Source organism: Scardinius erythrophthalmus, assembly GCF_964197995.2.
Source record: "Scardinius erythrophthalmus genome assembly, chromosome: 4".
Lineage (NCBI taxonomy): Eukaryota > Metazoa > Chordata > Actinopteri > Cypriniformes > Leuciscidae > Scardinius > Scardinius erythrophthalmus.
Genome location: NC_138224.1, coordinates 35267897 through 35288692, shown reverse-complemented (window position 1 = coordinate 35288692; position 20796 = coordinate 35267897). Strand labels below are relative to the sequence as shown.

Genomic DNA, 20796 nt, shown 5'->3' with positions numbered 1-20796 from the left:
TGTAATAGTTTTGGATGGAGTGTGGGGAAATTAGTTCGAGAAATGAGACTGGAGGAGGTTGGATATGCTCCAATAATTCCTTTATCTCCAGTACCAATATGGGTTATGCCCCAACCAGAAGTAGATTTAAGTTTATTAGAAAAAAGACAAAAGGAAGGTTCATATGAAACAGAAGTATATAATGTAAGGGAGTATATTGGGTCAAGATATGGGGAATATATGCACATTTTTACAGATGCATCAAAAGATTCAAAAACTGATCATGTGGGTTCTGCATTCATTATTCCAAAGATTAAAGTGTATAAGAATAAAAGGATATCAGATTGTTTATCAGTATATACTGGAGAGATGTTTGCAATAATTATGGCAATAAGGTGGATTAGGGAAGTTAAAATATCTAAGGCAGTAATTTGTTCAGATTGTAGTTCAGCTCTAATAAGTTTGAAGGAGATGAAGTCAGAAACAAGACAGGATATGGTAATAGAGATAATTCAAGAATTATATTCAATCACACAAACTAGTATGGAGGTACAGTTTTTGTGGGTTCCAGCACATATTGGGTTGAGAGGTAATGAGGAGGCTGATGTATTAGCAAAAAAGGCAACAGAACGAGAAATAGTAGATATACAGATTTTATTTAGTAGGTCAGAAATTAAGTCAATTATTAAAAAGAATATTATGAAAAAATGGCAGCTATATTGGGATAATGAAATAAAAGGTAGACATATGTATCAAATACAATCAACAGTGGGTAAGGGAAGAATATCAGGTAGGAGTAGGTATGAGGAGAATATGATTACAAGATTAAGATTGGGACATACAAGATTGAATAGCACAATGCACTTAATAAGTAAGCATCCAACAGGTTTATGTGAGGTATGTGAAGTAAGTGAAACAATTGAGCATGTATTAATGAAGTGTAGGAGATATAATGTTGAAAGGAAAGAGTTGAAGGAGAAATTAAATAATATAGGAGTTAAATTAACAATTCAAAATGTTTTAAAGTCAGATAGGAGTATAATAAATTTAATGGTAGATTATTTGGGAAATACTGGGTTAAATAAGCGTATTTAAATTAGGGTATTTTATTTATTTATTTATTTTATCTGTCATGGGGGTTGAGAGTGGACGGAGGAGCTGAACACGCAGCGCCGGATGAAATTTGATGAAGCCTCTGTGCGGGTAAATAAGGGAATTTATGTCGGTAGGGATAGTGTCAATGGTCCATTTCTAAAATAGGTGGCGGTAATGCACATATATGTCTGCGATCCGCCGTAAAAGAAGAAGAACTTTTGACTGGTACTTTTATTTTGGTTTGGTGGTGTGACGTCATATGGCTGCGTCTTTGCTCCTGCATTTGCTGTGATTCTGCTGAATAAAGGTTTGTGTTTTAAGTGTTTAGAACGATATAAACCCTTTTGGCTCGGTTAGATTGTGATTTCGACTGTTCTATAGCTTTATGAGAGCTATGAAATTAGTTATATCACTGAATGTAACGTTGTTATGCTTAACCATTAACAACCCGTTAAAGAATGTGAGTAAAGCGCAGTAGGGATGGAGAAACGCAGCTTTTAAACAATGTCATTAAAAAGCGCTCGTGTACTAAAAAAACAAAAGCGAATGTTTTCATGAAAGTGCAGTTTATATTAATTTACACATCACACCAAAAATTAATTCTAAGTAATAGAATCATAGTAGGCTAATGAGGTGTGTATGTCTATTTGTGCTCTTTTATTCATTTTATTCTCTTTTATTTTTATTAAAACTAGCTGCTACTAGTTTAATTTTTTTTTCAATTACTTATTGGCTATTGTTTAAGTCCATTAACTCTCACTCTGACTGACTCTCTTACCAGTGTACTGAACTACTGAACTAGATCTGATTGAAATGCTTAACGTTAATTATTCTCATCTTAAACAGGACAAACTCACAGAAAAACTCCTGGTGAAGTGACTGAGATCCACGTGACAATATTATAAAGATGGAGTTTATTAAAGAGGAGAGTGAAGACATGAAGATTGAAGAAACACTGAAACACAAAGATACTGAGGAACAAACAGGTTGGTTTCATTCTCACAGATTTAATAGTTAAAGGGATACTCCACCTCTGGAAAGATGAATGTGTATTTAAATTGGGTCATTTATGTAGAAGTTTCTTGACTGAGAAAAGCCAGAAAATTTATTTTGGCTCATGTGGATGAAAGACAACAACTCCGAGAATGCACTTGCTTCGCTGCTCTACGAGGCCACTCCCAAGCCATGCCTACCGGTTAGAGAGCAGTTGTAAACAACAAAGCTAACTAGTCTCTGTGAGTCTGCCCGGGTTTTTGAGATCGCATCGCTCAAAATGTCTGGGATTCGGCTTTTGCGTTCTACAGTCGCCATTCATTGTGTTTACTGTGACGAGCAGGACGAGACTAGGGCCGCGGGAGAACGACACGAGGCCGGTGGCGTGATTACTGATGACCGACACCTGTGAGGCACTGGTCTCGTATTTCTCACGGAGGAGCGGGTATTTTCTTAGCACTGGTAAAACGCACATCAACCGATCACGCCACCGGCCTTGCGTCTTTCTCCCGAGGCCCTAGCTTCGTCCTGCTCGCCACAGTAAACATGATGAATGGCGACTCTAGAACGCAAAAGCGGTGGCGTGATTACTGATGAGCGGCGTCTGTGAGACGCACCGGTCTCGTGGGCTATCTCTCACGGAGGAGCGGGTATTTTCTTAGAAATGGTAAAACGCACATCAACCGATCACTTGTTTAGCGTTCATGTAAACACTACATTCAGATTCACCAATCGGAATGAATTCAGTTAGATTGAAACAAAAGGTGTGCATTAGGGATGTTGCGGTGACGGATTTTTTCCACCGGTTAATCGGCGTGTAAAAAAAACGGTAATCCCGGTGTCACCGGGGTTGCGTGTCGGGGATTTCGGGTGGCCGAAAATGCGGACGTGCACACGTCTCAATTTACTTTCACTTTAATTAGAGGCAATTCAGTAGCATTTGTTTGAATTAATCATGGGTTAATTTATTTTATTCTTAATAAAAATACACAAAACAATAAGACACTCGCTAGTATTACACACATCTATATTGCAAAATGAATAATAACTTAACACACCATGTAAAAACTAAACAAAAGCACTTATGAAACATTTTTAAAGTGCATTTATTAACAAAACGAACCACTGCACACATCGTGCAAGTATCAAACAAGAAATTATATAAAAAAAATCACTATTCGTTAAATAAAGTGCCTGCCTTTTTCAGCAAAAAAAACCACACAAAAAAAAACACAGCACAACCATCGAATATGAAACGAACGAACATCAAAAACTTCGTTAAATAAGGTAGCCTGAAGATGTGCGTGTAAATTCGAAGTGTTACCTCCGGATGCTGCCACTTTCATCAGGCAAAGTTTACAGGTTGCCTCGTTAACGTTTTCAGGTTCCCTGTTGGCATTTGGTTTGAATCCAAAATATTTCCAAATAGGTGCTTTTGCATTTCTCTTTGAAACCAGATCTTCCGCCATCCTTTGCCAGTTAGCTCGCCTCACTCTCCTCAAATGATAAATGAAATCGGACACCTGCTGCTTTACTGCGGCGCTCGTTCCGCTTACGCTAAATTACGAAGGCACGTAGTCACTAACTGAATTAAGTGCTTTATTACTATAAGCTTAAACTTCAACACGATGGGGACGGTGCCGGTGGTCAAGTGCTATGACCGGTAGGTGGGTTAAACACCGTGTATCACCGGTAACACCGACTATCGCAACAAGCCTAGTGTGCATGTAAACAATGAATGGCGACCGTAGAAAGCAAAGCCGAATCCCGGACATTTTGGACGATCTCGACGGCCGGACATGCAGGTTTCTGCCGGTGAAATCAAACGCACTGGCACTGATCTGCGATAGGTCTGTTAGCGCATTAGGTTCAACCCCCTATGGGCGGGTTTGAAAGGGTGGGAACTAATGCTTGTAGTCTTAACAGAAATCCCCCCCTCTTACACTTCCTCCTACAATGATGCAAAATGACGATTTTGCCTAAAAGTGGAGTGGAGCATAAAACCTGCGTGTTTTTTACCGGTCGCTGAACGTCTTACATTAGACTCCACCCATTACAGTAGCAGCCATTTTGTTCCTATTTTTGTCCAATTTTTATGAAAATTGGTCGAGATGATCTTTGGACCGAGCTGCTTAGAAATGACACAGATTTGTTTTATTCATTTTTGTGAAAATATTGACATCACAAGTAGGGCTGGGTGATATGACCAAAATCTTATATCACGATATAAGTCATCTCATATTCTGATAACAATATATATCACAATATAGTACCTTTTCTGTAGATTCAATCAATTAATAGTTTATATATATTGATCACGTGGAAAGGACTATTTCTTTTCTAGATTTTAAAGTATATACTCAAACTCATTCATATGTGATTATTTTTCTCCCTTTATTTAGAACTTCTAGGCAAATGTTTAATTAAGCATGTAGAAATATAAAATATGAATGAAATATAAAAAAATTTTCAAAAACAAATGATTACAGGCCCAACATAAAATATTGCTATATAAAATGCCAAATGTAAACATTGTGCTTTCAAGTTTAAAATGTAGGCTAGCACATGGCTCCGAAACAATGAACGAAACCAAAAACTTGAAATGAACAAAATTTTGACAGGAACATAACCAGACACGGTAACAAAATCAAATTGAATCGTTATGAACAGAAACGTTTATTTGAAATGGCCATTAACTGGTTGATAACGTTATTTTATCGTTCTGTTTAATATTTTAATTTGGCAGTCAACCAATCACGAATTCAATTAGTAGCCTACAGACTATGCAAATGTGATACATGGCCTATAATCCAACGTGAGTGAAACACCTGCACTCAGCTGTCAAGTCATCATAGGTAAGTCGCAATGGTATGTCGCTGGCTATAGTTTTTCTGAGGATATATACAACACCAACTGGCAAACAATTAGGCTTACATTTCAGTGAAAATAGATAGCAGGTAATATGCAGCTTGTTGTGTGTTTTGAAACCAGCAAAAAATTGCAGGATAGTGTGGAATGGATTCACACAATGTCACATCTCGCACTAAAAATCGCGCCGGCACCTCGCGTGCACACACACACACACACACACACACACACACACACACACACACACACACACACACACACACACACACACACACACACACACACACACACACACACACACACACACACACCCACCCACACACACACAAACAACATATTCTAGTATTGCTAACATATTCTAGCATTGCTAACATAGCAGCCTGTTCATTATCAAAATAAAATACAGTCAACCAAACATATTAGAAAGTTACACTGCTCAATTGAAATAGTCCGTAGTACAATCTGTGCCGTGTAGCGTGACCACCGCCTCACTGTGCTGTTATATATGATATGAAGAATGATGTATTACGTCAATAATGCGAGTGAAGTTAGTGGTGTTTTGAGCCTGTTCTGGGATCCAGTGTCCTACATAATTTGCAAAGTTTTCATTATCAAACCCTGTCCATGCTACAGAGGTAGTCCCTCGTTTAGAAACGAGCTCCTCGTTTTGTCCTTGCTGGTCCCTCTCCTGCTCGGGCCACCAGTTTCTGTCTCCCCTTCACTCTACATGTTATTCACATTTCTGTCTGCATCCCTACGGTAGTGTGTAAGATTGCAGTCATCCAAAAGTATTGCCGTAAACAGTGTATTTTGCAACACCACGAAATAACAAAAATATGAAATGGTCCATCTGATAAATACAGGGTTTCCTGCGGGGTCTTAAAAAGTCTAAAATTCTGAACTTTAAATTTAAGGCCTTAAAATGTCTTAACAATGGCCAGATTTTCATCCGAGGTCTTATAGGGGACCTATTATGCAAAATTCACTTTTGTATGGTATTTGGACATAAATGTGTGTTGGCAGTGTGTGTACACAACCACCCTACAGTGATAAAAATCCACTCACTCCTTTTTTTTTAAATCTCCATAAATCAAAAGCAGTCTCTCCAAACGACCCGTTTTCAGAATGTGGCTTTAGTGACATCACTAAAGCCACAGGCCCCGCCCACGAGTGTTGATTGACACTGCCGTTATAACTTAGACCCGCCCTGATCGAGTTCACTGCGAGTTGTACACATCAGCCATTGCTGCAGCAATGCACTCACGAGAAGCGTTGCAGCATCTCCCAAGCGTTGAAGGTGTTGTAGCTGGATGTATTCATTCACATAGCTCTCTCTATTTGCTCTTGAAATCTGCTGGCCACTGAAGACGAGGTGGATTCATTTTGTTTTCAAAGAAAATGCTCCCTCAACTCTACAGAAATTTATGTAAGTTACTTATGCACTTCTTATACTGTTTACTCAGCTCTAACAGTGATTTTCTGAAGAAAAACTGATGCTTCATCTTTTGTGTGGCATACATGACATACTTTATTAAACTCATCAGTATATTTTGTGTCATCATTCAGACAATTCAGATCGTCAGACGGAGTCCTACAGCAGGCTTGCATTAATAGTGTATAACAATACAAGCAATGCCAAATAGGTTATAATCATAATTAAACTACACTATACCTGTTCCAACTCCATACAGCATATATTCTCTGACTCTGTAGTAGGGCTGGGTAAAAAATATCGATTTCTCGATTTTAATCGATTCTCATTTTTACGAACCGATATCGATTCTTAAATCCCAAGAATCGATTAGTCATCCTCTTTTCAGTTGATGAATGAATGGAACTTTGTTGTGCGCATCCCATCCAATAAATCGCAATAATATTTGTGCTTTGTTATTATTGATGTGAAACAAAGTCTCAGATTTCAAATTACGTCCATTTTCTTACGAAATTCAAAAACGTGGCGTGAGATCGCTCTGGCGCAGCTCAGCTCAAGAGAAGCACATGATCTTCTCTTCCGCATTAATAACACCAGTTACCGCGCGAAATAAACATGAATGAGCATCTGAAAGTGTGTTAAAAGATAGAGTACAACTTATCGAAGTCCGTATCATGTCACATGGAATTGCTCAATCAGTGTTTCAACCGTGGAAAGAGGAGAGCACTAAAAAGGAGAAGCACTAAAACAGTGTGTTTTTCACAGACCCAAAAAATGATGATTTACACGTGCTGTAAATGAAATTCTGTTGGGTATTTTGAGCTAAAACTTCACATACACACTCTGGGGACATCAGAGACTTATTTTACATCTAGTGAAAAGGGGCATAATAGGTCCCCTTTAAATTTAATTTAGTCAGGTCTAAAAAAGGTTTTACCCTTGTTCATTTCCAGAAATGCTGGCCGCAGAAAGTTATTTCGGTGTGTTGTAGTTCTTTCTGGAGGATATTGGTGTTGGTACGTACGCGGTGATAAAACTACAGTTGATGTGTGTGATACAGTTGATCCTGTGATAAATGCAGTTACCTGCTCGTGAAATGCGTCTGCGTCTCCTCAGAGTTTGTTCAAGTTTGGCTATGTGTGGAAAATGGGAAAGTGTACTTTCAACGAGAGATAGCTAGATCACAACGATTTCCGCTGTTGGTTACAAGTGGTACCCAGCTCCAGGTACTGCTCTTATGTGGCAAGATTTGGATTGGGGGAGTTTATAAAGAGGAAATTGATTCATACTCTTACCGGGCCATATGTCGTAATGTTCGACAAAAGCCTAAATCAGACCAGCTTGACGTCCACGTTCGTTTCTGGAACAATGGAATTGTTAAAGGTGAACTAAGTAACTTTTTTTACCTTAACTGAACAGCTTCGGAGTCATTGGAATGGTTATATTACTTATTTCGGGTTGAATGGTGGTCGTTTCGCACCCCCCTGGTGCCCGTGAGCAGAAAATACGCACTTGCAACCGTCGCGTCAGGAAGTCTCGCGTGATATCAGGTCTCGCGATGTAAACAATTGCTTTACAGCCAAAAGAAATCTGCTAAAATGCTGTCATTATTGCGCTCCCTCACGCTGTCTGAACCCGAATGAAGAAGACGTTTTAAAGAATGTCCCATCTGCTTTGATGTCGTTGATCTATAGCCTCTGGTGTCTGAGAATCACCAACGAGTTTTTACAACAGTGTTGTCAAATATCTATTCCGAAGCTGTGGGGGGAGCTCTAGAGAGAAACCTGCGAGCAAAAAGCGAGAATACAGCAAAGAAATCCCGAACCTACTGAGTGCTGCTTTAAGTCGAGGTACCTGGGCTCACAGTTCATGGGCCATAGGACATGGGACAGCGCAGGACCTACTGAAACATGTCAAATTAAGTGAAAGTTGAATGGGCTATTCTTTTACTTATCACTTTTGAGACAAGAAAGTAATGTCTGTCTACACATTTGAAGCTGTAGCCTACATAGAAAAAGTAACCTAACATTGTTTATGTTTTTAATTTATTTTATCAGTTTACATTAGATTAGTCTTTATTGTTTAAAACAAAAATTTGGCAATCGAGAGATAGGAAATGTAGGTTCACATGCAGTTTAGGACACATTAGCAGTCATAGTTCTACACACCTACAGAGATACATGACGAAAGGCTTGTAGTCAAACATGTAGATAGTTAAATGTACAATGACTGTGTGTGTCATTGCTTTAATGATGTATATCTGTCTTTTTATTTCTCCTTATTTTCAATACATAAGGAGTCTTTGGATCAATTGTACGGCAGCAGGCTGATGTCAGTCTCCATGAATGGGCCTAATGTGAACTTCAAGTTTTTAGAGCTCCTCCAGCTTGACCATGCTGAGAACTATGGGAGTGGTGTCTGGTGTCTGGTGTCCGTAGGCAGCTGTGGGCTCCACACACTGCATAATGCCTTCAAGGATGGCTTTTCGATGTGGCATGTGGACAAGATATTAAAGGCAATGCACACATTATTCCACCATGTTCCAGCGAGGAGGGAGGACTACGTAAGATTCACCAAATCCACAGTGTTGCCTCAGCCATTCTGCGGCCATCGGTGGCTGGACAATCTTCCGGCTATTGAGTGGGCTCTGGCGGTCTGGCCATCTCTGCTATACCTGGACACTGTGCACAGAAAAGAGCTGCCAAACCCCCAAGACGGCATCATTTGACACCATTGAAGCAGCCCACAACGATCCTTTAACAATAACGAGGATGCACAATTGGCAGTGGCCAGGACCTTTGATCCATTCATGAGGAAGTACCAAACAGATGAACCTGTGATGCCTTTCTTTGGCAAAGACTTGGCTGATTTGATTAAGGTAATTATTAACAGTATATGGGTTGTATCACTTGTTGGTATAAACCTCTCAACATACATTCTATTTGTTTATTTATTCATCTCTGGCGATTGCTTTTATCCAAGTTAATCAAAATATTTGTCATATTGTTAGGCCAACATGTGAAGTATTTTAGAGCCAGTCTCCTCTAGACCAAGTGAATGTTAATTGCTTTATTAATTGAATGAAACCCTTTCAACTCTGTTATTGTTACTTCATTTGTCTTCTGACAGAGTCTACTGAGGCAATTTGTTAAAAGAGAGGTCCTGCAAGACATCACTGCCCTTCAGCTTACCATACTGGACCTGTCTGACAAGAACTTGCTCCTCCCCCCACAGATGGTTGACATCGGCTTGGGTGCTGAGGCAGCTCTCAAGGTATTGTCATGATGATTCTTAAGGTTTTGGAAATAATTATCAATATGCAGGCAGCAAGTGTCATTTCGTTTAACATACTCCAGATATGTCAGTTGTAAAGTGTGCAACAGGAAGAAACTTTGCCATTAGGCTAATACACTAAGAAGTCATATGACCTCATTGCATGAAGTCTCATGATTGCCCAATCATGTGTACTTTTTGAGTTAAACTTTTTTTTTGATACTACTGACATGTATTTTTTTTATTGCACATTCCCCTGTCCAGAACAGTAAAAGTGCAGAGCTAAGGGTCCTTGAGTTTAAGAGGGATTGCATGCTTGGACTCTCAAACATCGTGAGGAAAGTTCAGGAGAAGAGCCCTTTGAAATATGCAACAGTTAGGCAGATGGAGTGTCCTGACCAGTCTCTCATGTTCAGGGACCCAGACAAAAGCAAGACTTAAATGAAATGTCTCATACAGACATTTCTGAAGGACAAGCAGCTGACAGGAGGTGTATCTGCTGGTAGGAATAGATTTGGAAGGGGTTATGAACCAAAGTTTAAGTACCATGCTCAACTATACTCTGAATTTTTATAAGACTGTGTTTCGAGCATTCTCTCTGTTGCAGACATTTGGTCCCCCTTTTCTCTTTTCCTATCAGTGTATTGGTTTAGCATGGACATCTTGCACCTCTTCTGTGTGCAGTGGCCCATGTATTGAATAAGTCCCATCATTTTACACAGGCTTTTGTATGTTGTTATTGAAGACTTACATAGGTTAAGAGTCAGTTTGAGTCTTGAGTGCTGTGATTTATGTATATGCATATTTGACTTCTAATCACTTTGTTTTAGGGGAAACCATTGTCCAACAGTTTGAGTCTTTCCTGTCCGTTGAGGCAAGGAACGAAGAACTTCTCAACTTCCAGCCATTTGAGAACCGACTAGACAACTTCCTGCATGAGAGTTTAAGCCGTCCCTATCCTGCTGCTTGGGCTGGAGATTGAAAAATGCAGAAAATGGAAAAATGGAAATGCAGAGCCAGAAGAGAAAGCTTGCAGAGGATGGTTTAGAGCAACTAAAAAAGAGGAAGACCTGTTTAAAAGAGGTGTCCAACTGTCTTGCCAGGGAGGCAGACATGCTTGCCGAGGAAGCCGAGGGAAAGGCTGGCTCAAAGATGGCCCAGCTCCTATCACCTCTCTCTCTCTCTCTCTCTCTCTCTCTCTCTCTCTCTCTCTCTCTCACTATCTCTCTCTCTCTCTCATCTCTCTCTCACTCACACACATCAGATAATCCATGTTAGATAGATAGATGCTGTAATTATCCCGAGGTTATTAATGTGGTTACCAACTATTAATTAAGGTTACTAATGTGATTGCTTTATCTGTATGACTGAATTCATTGAAATAAAATGATTTTTTTCAGAATTTCTTTGATTTGAATTTTTTTTTAGTAATGCGTCGTGTAGGTCTTAAATTTCAATCTTTATGGTCTTAAAATGTCTTAAAAAGGTCTTAAATTTGACTTACTGAAACCTGCAAGAACCCTATATATATATCGTCATATCGCACAGCCCTGATCACAAGCTTTATAATGTTTACCAAAGGATTCAAAGGCTGTATCTTGGCCAGACTTTGATTAATCAAAACAAAAGTTGGTACACTTCTTCAAATACATGCTCTGAAGGGGAAACAAAAGATGGGAACAGCACCGCCTGTGGGTCATGATATACGAAAAATAGCTATTGCTATTAACTTTAACAGCTTGTTAGAAACTCATAATATTGGTGTCATGCTGAATCTGTGCTGATTTTGTCCAGATCAGGCAAACATCAGTCTGTTATTTTGAATTTTGTCATAAATTGCAATATCTTTTATGATATGAATACAGCACCACCTATAGACTAGACACGTAATACGTAACACGTGCACTCCGTCAGCATTTTCACAGATTCACATTTCTGAAGTTTACGCGGAGATAATGTTTTTCTAAATTATTCAACGCTTGCACCTTGGAACCTGTTTCAAGGTTTGCGTTCTCGAGCCACCAGGCACTGTTGTTGTGCAAATAAGTGTGTTTTCTGTTAAAACGGTGTCGTGTTCGCGGCCCCTAACTAATGATCTTTGCAATGGAAGTGAATCAATAACTTTATTCTAGAGCTGCTGTAAAACCAAAACAATCTCTGTTACTGTAATTTCCTGTTATCACTGTAAAGCTGCTTCGAAACAATCTATATTGTTAAAAGCGCTATATAAATGAAGGTGACTTGTCTGATTTGCTAAAGCCCTTGATTAGCTTGTTCAGGTGTGTTTGATCAGGGTTGGAGCTGATCTCTGCAGGAAAGTGGATCTGCATGACCATATCACTGTAGGCATGAAATCATAACACTTCTGACTCATTACATTTACCATATCCTCTATTATCCAACTAAAGCCTGTGTTTGTATTTTTTTCCATATTCCCAGTGTGGATCTTAGAATTTTTATAGCATCATATTATATAGGGTTTAAGTCAAGTCAAGTCATCTTCATGATGATGGTGCCGCTAAGACGACACCATTCCCTCTACACAGACTTTAAACGCGAACCTGTGAGAAACGCTGATGGCGTTCACATGCGCATTTAGAATGGGTTCTATAGTTATGTGCATTTGAAAATACGCAGGTTTGGAATTCTCTACAAGCCAAGCCTAAACAAAGTACTTGTCTTTCCTTAAAAATTTTGATAAAGAATTTTATTTTATTTTGTTGCTTTGGGGTAGGAACGCGAAACGAATTTTCCCGACAACGCCTTATCTGTATAGTGGTAGTGGGATCCTCCATAGGGAGAGACTAGTTGGCACTTCAGCACTGTGTTGTCATCGGTCCAGGCGAAGGTCCTTCGTCAGATCTGGATACGGCCTGGATCCGGCAGGCTGCAGGAAAACCTCGGGATAAACACAGACACTAAAATTAGCGTAGATGCCATTCTTCTCATGATGTAACGAGTACATCAGGATTTATGGGAAGTGTTCCCGGTTCCGGCTGACCTAATCTATGCAGCCTAACATTAAATTATAGAAGTCTATAATGTATTATGTGAATGCTAGGTCAAAGAGATGTGTCTTTAATCTGGCTTTGAACTGACAGAGTGTGTCTGCTTCCCGGACAATGGTAGGAAGACTGTTCCAGAGTTTTTGAGCTAAATAGGAATAGGATCTACCGCCAGCAGTCGATTTTGATATTCTAGGTATTAGTAACTGGCCGGAATTTTGAGATCGCAATAGACGTGACGGACTATAATGCGTTAAGAGCTCGCTCAAGTACTGCGGAGCTAAACCATTTAGTGCTTTGTAAGTAATCAGCAATATTTTAAAATTTATGCGATGTTTAATAGGGAGCCAATGCAGTTTTGACAGAACTGGGCTAATATGGTCATACTTCCTGGTTCTGGTAAGAACTCGAGCTGCTGCGTTTTGAACCAGCTATAGTTTGTTTATTAAGCATGCAGGGCAACCACCCAGTAGAGCATTACAATAATCTAGCCTTGAGGTCATGAACGCATGAACTAATTGTTCCGCATTTGTCAATGAGAGCATATGGCGTAATTTAGATATATTTTTAAGATGGAAAAATGCAGTTTTACAGATACTAGACACGTGACTTTCAAATGAAAGATTGGTATCAAAGAGCACACCCAGGTTCCTAACCGACAACGAAGACTTAACAGAGCAGCCATCAAGTGTTAGACAGTATTCTAGGTTATTACGTGAGGAAGTTTTTTGTCCAATAATTAGAAACTCTGTTTTTTCAGAATTTAGAAGTAGAAAATTACGAGTCATCCAATTTTTTATATCCGCTATGCATTCCGTTAATTTTGTGAATTGATAAGTTACGTTAAGTTTTGAAGAAATATACAGCTGAGTATCGTCAGCATAACTGTGAAAGCTAATTTCATGTTTCCTAATGATATCTCCTAATGGTAGCATGTACAGAGTGAACAGCAGCGGTCCTAGTACTGAGCCTTGTGGTACGCCATAATGAACTTGTGATCGATGAGACATCTCATCATTTACTGCAACAAACTGATAACGGTCAGATAAGTATGATTTAAACCATGCTAGTGCATTTCCCGTAATGCCAACATAATGTTCTAGTCTATGTAAAAGAATGTTGTGGTCAATGGTGTCAAATGCAGCACTAAGATCGAGTAACACTAATAGCGAGATACAACCACGATCGGATGATAAGAGCAAATCATTTGTGACTCTAACGAGAGCTGTCTCGGTACTATGGTACGGTCTAAATCCGGACTGGAAATCCTCGCAGATATCATTTCTTTCAAGAAAGGAACACAGTTGTGAGGATACTGCCTTTTCTAATATCTTTGACAGAAAAGGTAGATTCGAGATCGGCCTGTAATTGACTAATTCTGTAGGATCAAGTTGCGTTTTTTTAACAAGCGGTTTAATCATAGCCAGCTTAAAGTTTTTTGGTACGTATCCTAGAGACAAAGACGAATTAATGATATTAAGAAGAGGATCTAGGACCTCTGGAAGCATCTCTTTCAGTAGCTTAGTCGGTATAGGGTCTAACATACATGTTGTCGATTTAGATGATTTAACGAGTTTAGTAAATTCTTCCTCTCCTATAGCAACGAATGAATAAAATTTTTCCTCAGGGAGACTACAATGCACTGCCTGATGCGATACCGTAGTAGACGGTTGCATAGTTATAATTTTGTCCCTGATATTATCAATCTTACAAGTGAAGAAGTTCATAAAATCATTACTGCTGTGTTTCTTGGAAACTTCTGGGCTTGAAGCTTTATTTTTCGTTAGTTTAGCCACCGTTTCAAATAAATACCTAGGATTATGTTTATTTTCTTCTAATAGGGTTGAAAAATAAGCAGATCTAGCAGCTTTTAAAGCCTCTCTGTAAGCAATCGAGCTCTCCTTCCATGAAATGGGAAATACCTCTAGTTTTGTTTTCTTCCAGTTGCGCTCCATTTTTCTGGCTGCTCTCTTAAGTGCCTGAGTGTGCTCGTTGTACCACGGCGTTGGACTATTTTCTTTAATCTTCTTTAAGCGCAACGGAGCAACTGTGTCTAAAGTGCTGGATAAGAGAGAGTTAAACGTTTCTGTCGCAATATCAAGTTCTTCTAAGCTATCTGGGATGCTGAGATGATGAAACTGATCAGGAAGATTATTAATAAAGCAATCTTTAGTGGCAGAAGTGATAGGTCTCACATATTTGAAACACGGAGTTGGCTTTGCAGCCTTGGCTAAATGCAAATTACACGAGACTAGATAATGATCTGAGATGTCATCGCTCTGCTGCAGAATTTCAACGGCATCAACATCTATTCCGTGTGATAATATTAGATCTAGAGTATGATTACGACGATGAGTAGGTCCTGACACGTGTTGTCTAACTCCAATTGAATTTACAATGTCTTTAAATGCCAATCCCAATGCATCTTTTTCATTATCGATGTGTATATTAAAATCACCAACAATTAGTACTTTATCTGCAGTCAATATTAATTCTGATAGAAAGTCCGCAAATTCTTTGATAAAGTCTGTATGGTGCCCTGGTGGCCGGTATACAGTAGCCAGCACAAATCTCAAACATGATTTATCGTTTACACTATATATTTTTACATTAAGCACCAATGCTTCAAAAGAATTATATTTAAAACTTGATTTCTTAGTGGTTTTGAAACTATTACTATAAATTACAGCAACACCACCCCCTTTGCGTTTCAGACGAGGCTCATGTTTATAACAGTAATCTTGCGGGGTTGATTCATTTAAAGTAATGTAATCATTTGGTTTTAGCCAGGTTTCTGTCAAACACAGCACATCTAGGTTATTATCTGAAATCATATCATTAACAATGAGTGCTTTTGAAGTAAGCGATCGAATATTCAGCAACCCAAGCTTTAGCATTTGCTCATCTGTATTATAGCTGTTTTTTATTTGTTGAACATCAATTAAATTTTTAACCTTAGATGGGTTAAAACGTTTTTTTGGAATTCCAAATTCGGGGAACAGACACAGTCTCTATATGATGATAGCTAGGTGAAAGAGGCTCTATGTGATGGGATTTATCTGACCTGGGTAACGCGAGGCCGCTAGCAGACAGTCGGTTAAGCCAGTCTGTCTGCTTCCTGACCTGAGCCCCAGATTGTCATGTTTGAGCTCTAAGACTATGAGCCATATTACTAGAGAGAAGAGCAGCACCATCCCAGGAGGGATGAATACCATCTCTTTTCAACAGGTCAGGTTTGCCCCAAAAACTTTTCCAATTGTCTATGAATTCTATATTATTAAGCGGACACCACTTAGACAGCCAACCGTTAAGCGAACACAATCTACTAACTATCTCATCACTCCTGCGAACAGGAAGGGGGCCAGAGCAAATTACAGTCCTTGACATCATACTTGCGAGTTCACACACCTCTTTAATATTAATTTTGGTGATCTCCGACTGGCGGAGTCGAATATCATTAGTGCCGACATGAATAATGATCTTAGAGAATTTACGATTAGCATTAGCCAGCACTTTTAAATTTGCTTTGATGTCAGGTGCTCTGGCTCCCGGCAAACATGTGACTATGGTGGTTGGTGTCTCTATTTTCACGTTCCGTGTAATAGAATCGCCAATAACTAGGGTACAATCATTCTCAGTGGGTGTTTCACTGAGCGGGGCAAATCGATTTGTTATGGTAATCGGAACGGAAGAGTGGTTTTTAGATCCGCGACTAGAGCGATCCCTCACTGTCACCCATTTGCCCGGCTGCACAGGCTCTACTTCAGCCGGAACCGACTCATGTAAAGTGTTCACTATGCTATGCGCATCCAAAACATCTGAAGCTCTAGCACTCTTACTATCCTCAATTAAAGTTTGGATGCGTGTTTCTAATTCTGAAATCTTCTCTGTCAACCTAACTGTCTCCTTACATTTATCACATATAAATCCTATATTGCCGACAGAGAAGGCTATGCTAAACATGTGACATGAAGTGCAGGTGACAATAACAGGACAAGACATTACTCACCGTGTTTGTTGAGTGATTCTTACTCACCTGAGCTTTTATGAACTCAAAGGCGCGAGCGCGCGAGAGAAAAATAAATAAATAAATAAAAATAGCTGAGCGCACGGGTGGCGCGTTAGCAGGCTAGCGAATTACTAGCGTGTTGTGCTAGTAGTAACGGAAGCTAGCGATGTCAGGTTAATCTGAGATGTTGGGTAAGCTGTATTTAGTAGTAGTATAAACAACTAGAAATTGTAGTAAATGATGGTTCAAAACAAGGAAATACGAGGCTAAGACGGAGCTTATACAGCACCGAAGCAAACACACTCACAGCAGGCAGCGAGGCAGACAGGAGCAATCGATCAGACAGGATCAGCCAATTGCACTGAAGCTTCCAATGTTTATACACAGTTAAGTGAATAAAGTCAAGCAGACATTGACTAATCGCTGATGACATCAATAATGAGGTGAGATGGGAATGCTTGCCACAATTTGCAACTAGAGGCTAAAGTTGAACAAATGTTGATGTTGGCTTGAGAAGCCTGAACCTTGTATGCATTTATTTTTCATTCTGTGCCATTAAACTGGGGCTTAAACTTGTATTTATCTATTTTCACCTTAGACCCGATGCTGCTGGAAGATGAGATTCAAGAACTTAACGTTGTAAAGGAAGAGGATCATGATTTCATAACTGGGGAAAACCATCCTAGCTGCTCGCAGACTGAAAAGACTCCCTCACGAAAAAGAGCTCGAAAGACGGGGGGTAGACGTTATTTCACCTGTTTTCAGTGTGGAAAGAGTTTCAGTAAACGTGAAAACCTTAAAGCTCACGTGAGAATTCACAATGGAGAGAGTCCTTACCCCTGCCAACAGTGTGGGAAAGGTTTCTCTGGAAAAGGAAGCCTTAAAGTCCACATGAGAGTTCACACTGGAGAGAAGCCCTTCACCTGCCAACTGTGTGGAAAATGTTTTGCACAACAAGGAACGCTGAATGAGCACAAAAGAATTCACACTGGAGAGAAGCCCTTCACCTGCAAACTGTGTGGAAAAAGTTTTTCACAACAAGGAACGCTGAATGACCACAAAAGAATTCACACTGGAGAAACACCTTTCACATGTGATCGATGTGGAAAGAGTTTCAGACGTAAATTAAACCTTAATGGCCACATGAGGCTACACTCAAGAGAAAACTTCTTTAAATGTCACCAATGCGAAAGAAGTTTCACAGACAGCAATCACCTTGAGTGGCATGTGATAAGTCACATTGGAGAGAAGCCTTTCATGTGCCATTACTGTGGAAGGACTTGCTCAAGCAAATCAAACCTCGATGTTCACGTGAGACTTCACACAGGAGAGAAGCCTTTCACCTGCCAACAGTGTGGAAAAGGTTTCAATGAAAAAGGAACCTATCAAGTCCACATGAGGCTTCACACTGGAGAGAAACCTTTCATGTGTCTTCAGTGTGACATGAGTTTCACATATCGAAGAGACCTGAAACTTCATTTGCGAGCTCATACCGGAAATAGCAGTGTTGTGATTGGTCTACCGGTTACAGCGCGTAGAAACAAAAAGCCCATTATGTGAATCTCAGCTCTGGACGATTCCTAAAATCAGCATTGGTTACTGGAAAAGGCGAAAAAGATGTAGAAACAAGTGATATCATATGCATATGAAAAGTAATGCAATCATCAACATTAAACAGCATATACACTACAGTAAATCAAAACTGCTTAATGTTGCTGAATGAAATGTTGACCCAGGACAAGTTTTAGGACTGTGAAGCTTTAGGGGTGTTGATGGACTCGATCAACTCCATCTGTGTTTTGATCATCGTTCTGAATCCCATCTGGATGTGTAGTCGCAAAAACGTAGTCACAAAAACGTGACTTTCCCAGCTTTTTATTCAAAATGTTGCTATTTTTTATTAAATGTACCCACATGAATCTAGAATAAACATTTTTTTTTCTTTAAAAGCAGAGAGTCTGTACTTTCTTTTGATATATTGCATGTTCAGATATTCATACAACAAAATATTCTGGGAACCATGACATTTTTGTGAAAGTTACCAAAATCGTTGATGGTGGCTGGCAACATTTAAAAAAAAAAAAAACACTGGCAGGGAAATTATCGACATTAAGTGCATCACTACACAGAAAAATATATATTGTTTGTAAGCAATGGCTAAAAGGCATTTACATTCAGGTAATCATTAGTTCCTATCTTATTTTCTGATTTTTTTCACTGATCAGTAGTAAATCTAGAGACAATTTTCCTTCCCACATCCTGAGGCACCTTTATTGAGTCTATTCTTTTTTTATTTCATCATATTTTTGGGTGCTTAAAACACCAAACTCTGTTTATAATCTGTATGTACATGTCTGTTCCTATAAGCAGATTATGCATTGGCTCATTGACAACAAATCTTTTAAAACACTGTAACCAAACATGCATCAACTGACAGAGAAGAAGGGAAAAAAGGGCTATATATTCAAAAGATACTTGGGAACAATAAAAATAATAAACATGAATATGGCACTAGGAACATGAAGTACAACAAAAGTTCTCACATGACACAAAAAACATAAAACACAACATTACAAACTTCCCCTATTATTAACAAATTTTACTTAATTGAATACGTCCACAAAAGTTCTTATGGAGAATTAATAGAGGTTTAGTTCTAGGTAATGTTCATGCTTTAATGAATCTTTCATTTGAAGTCACCATTATGGTAATTAATGTTTGCTAATCACCAAAATTCTTGGACTTTGAACTGTCAAATTAAGTCTCTTTCAACAATTACAATAGCGTTTTGATAAAAACACTCATATATCACAGTTATTGACGTAAAATTATTTGAGCTATTACTATTGTTGTAGAATGTATGATGTGCATTTTAATTTATTTAATGCACCTTGCTGACTAAAAAAAAAGATACAATGGTTATTTAATAATTTATTTGAATTGTAGATAAATGTTGCACTAAAAACCCAAAATATGAATTAGTGTCAAGGGCAGGTAACTTGGATGTAATGGCTAATACAGAGTTATAATAATGCTTAATATTCAAGGAAGGAAGAGGACAGGGTCGGGTGTTAATTGAAAAACAAAATAAAACGGGAGAAAACAAAGTCGCGCACACCGCGCTGTATAATCAAACTTAGTCCACTAGAATCAGCTGTCAATTAACACGTTCCTCATGCTCGCGCTCATCCTCTCTGTGTTCTCTTCAAAAAACTCTTTCCGCTGCTTTCAGCTGCTGCACGATCAGCCACAGATCTCCGCTGGTCTCTCTCCCTCGCATCTCCTTTCCTCATGGCTTTTATCAGTCTCCCCACAACAATTACTGAAACAAGACACAGGTGTTTGTCATTCACACTTAAGCCACTCACGCCGTAGCTGTCTCCCGATCCTCTCTCCTGTCACAGACCTTGCTGAACCACATCCCCCTTGCCACATACCCCCACAGCCCCGACTCAGGCCGGGGAGCCGAAGAATTCGGTCCATGAGATGTTGAAACGTGGCCGGAGCCCCGAACAACCCAAACGGAAGCGTAAAGAATTGGTGTAATCTGAACGCCGTTGTAAAGGCTGTCTTTTCTTTAGATAGAGGCGATTAGGGGATCTGCCAGTATACTTTAGTTAAATACAGTGTCGAATAAAAACGAGCAGTGCCGAGCCGATCAAGCAGTTCGCCAATCCGCGACATTGGTTACCCGTCGAATTTCAACACAGCATTAACTTTGTGTTAATCCACACAGAAACGAACGGAGCCGTCCGTTTTAGGTACTAAGACTATCAGGCTCACCCAGTTACTGTGGGATTATTCTATTGCCCCCATCTCGAGCATCGCCTCTAATTCAGACTGAACCATGTTTTTTTATGTTCAGGTAATCTATATGGCCGGCTGCGAACCACCATGCCCGGCTCAGTCTCAATATGGTGCTGAATGAGGTTTGTTCGACCGGGTAGGGGCGAGAACATGTCGGCAAATTCTGCCTGCAACCTGGCTACATCAGCAATCTTGGACGGCGAAAGATGATCTCCTTCCGGAGCCAGCACGAGAGATGGAATTTAAATATTCGCCACTGGCCCGAGATCATCTTCTGCACTAATCCCTGTCGCCAGCATTACTGACTCTGCCTCACTCCACTTTTTGAGGAGATT

At 39.5% G+C, this 20796-nt stretch overlaps 1 protein-coding gene across 2 annotated transcripts; it reads left to right on the top strand.

The window, feature by feature from the left end:
- The first annotated feature begins 1280 nt into the window (after positions 1–1280).
- On the top strand, positions 1281–18599 carry LOC308690036 (uncharacterized protein). 2 transcript variants are annotated; one of them, XM_081364266.1, is made up of 5 exons: positions 1281–1381; positions 1921–2060; positions 8664–9245; positions 9497–9640; positions 10471–11040. In XM_081364266.1, the coding sequence occupies exons 3-5, from the start codon at positions 9177–9179 to the stop codon at positions 10561–10563; spliced, it is 306 nt and encodes a 101-aa protein (XP_081220392.1). In that variant the 5' UTR covers positions 1281–1381; positions 1921–2060; positions 8664–9176; the 3' UTR covers positions 10564–11040. The 2 variants fall into 2 exon arrangements, with proteins under 2 accessions (XP_081220392.1, XP_081220391.1); XM_081364265.1 differs by lacking the exons at positions 8664–9245; positions 9497–9640; positions 10471–11040 and adding an exon at positions 17253–18599 and having other exon boundaries at positions 1287–1381.
- Positions 18600–20796: the final 2197 nt, after the last annotated feature.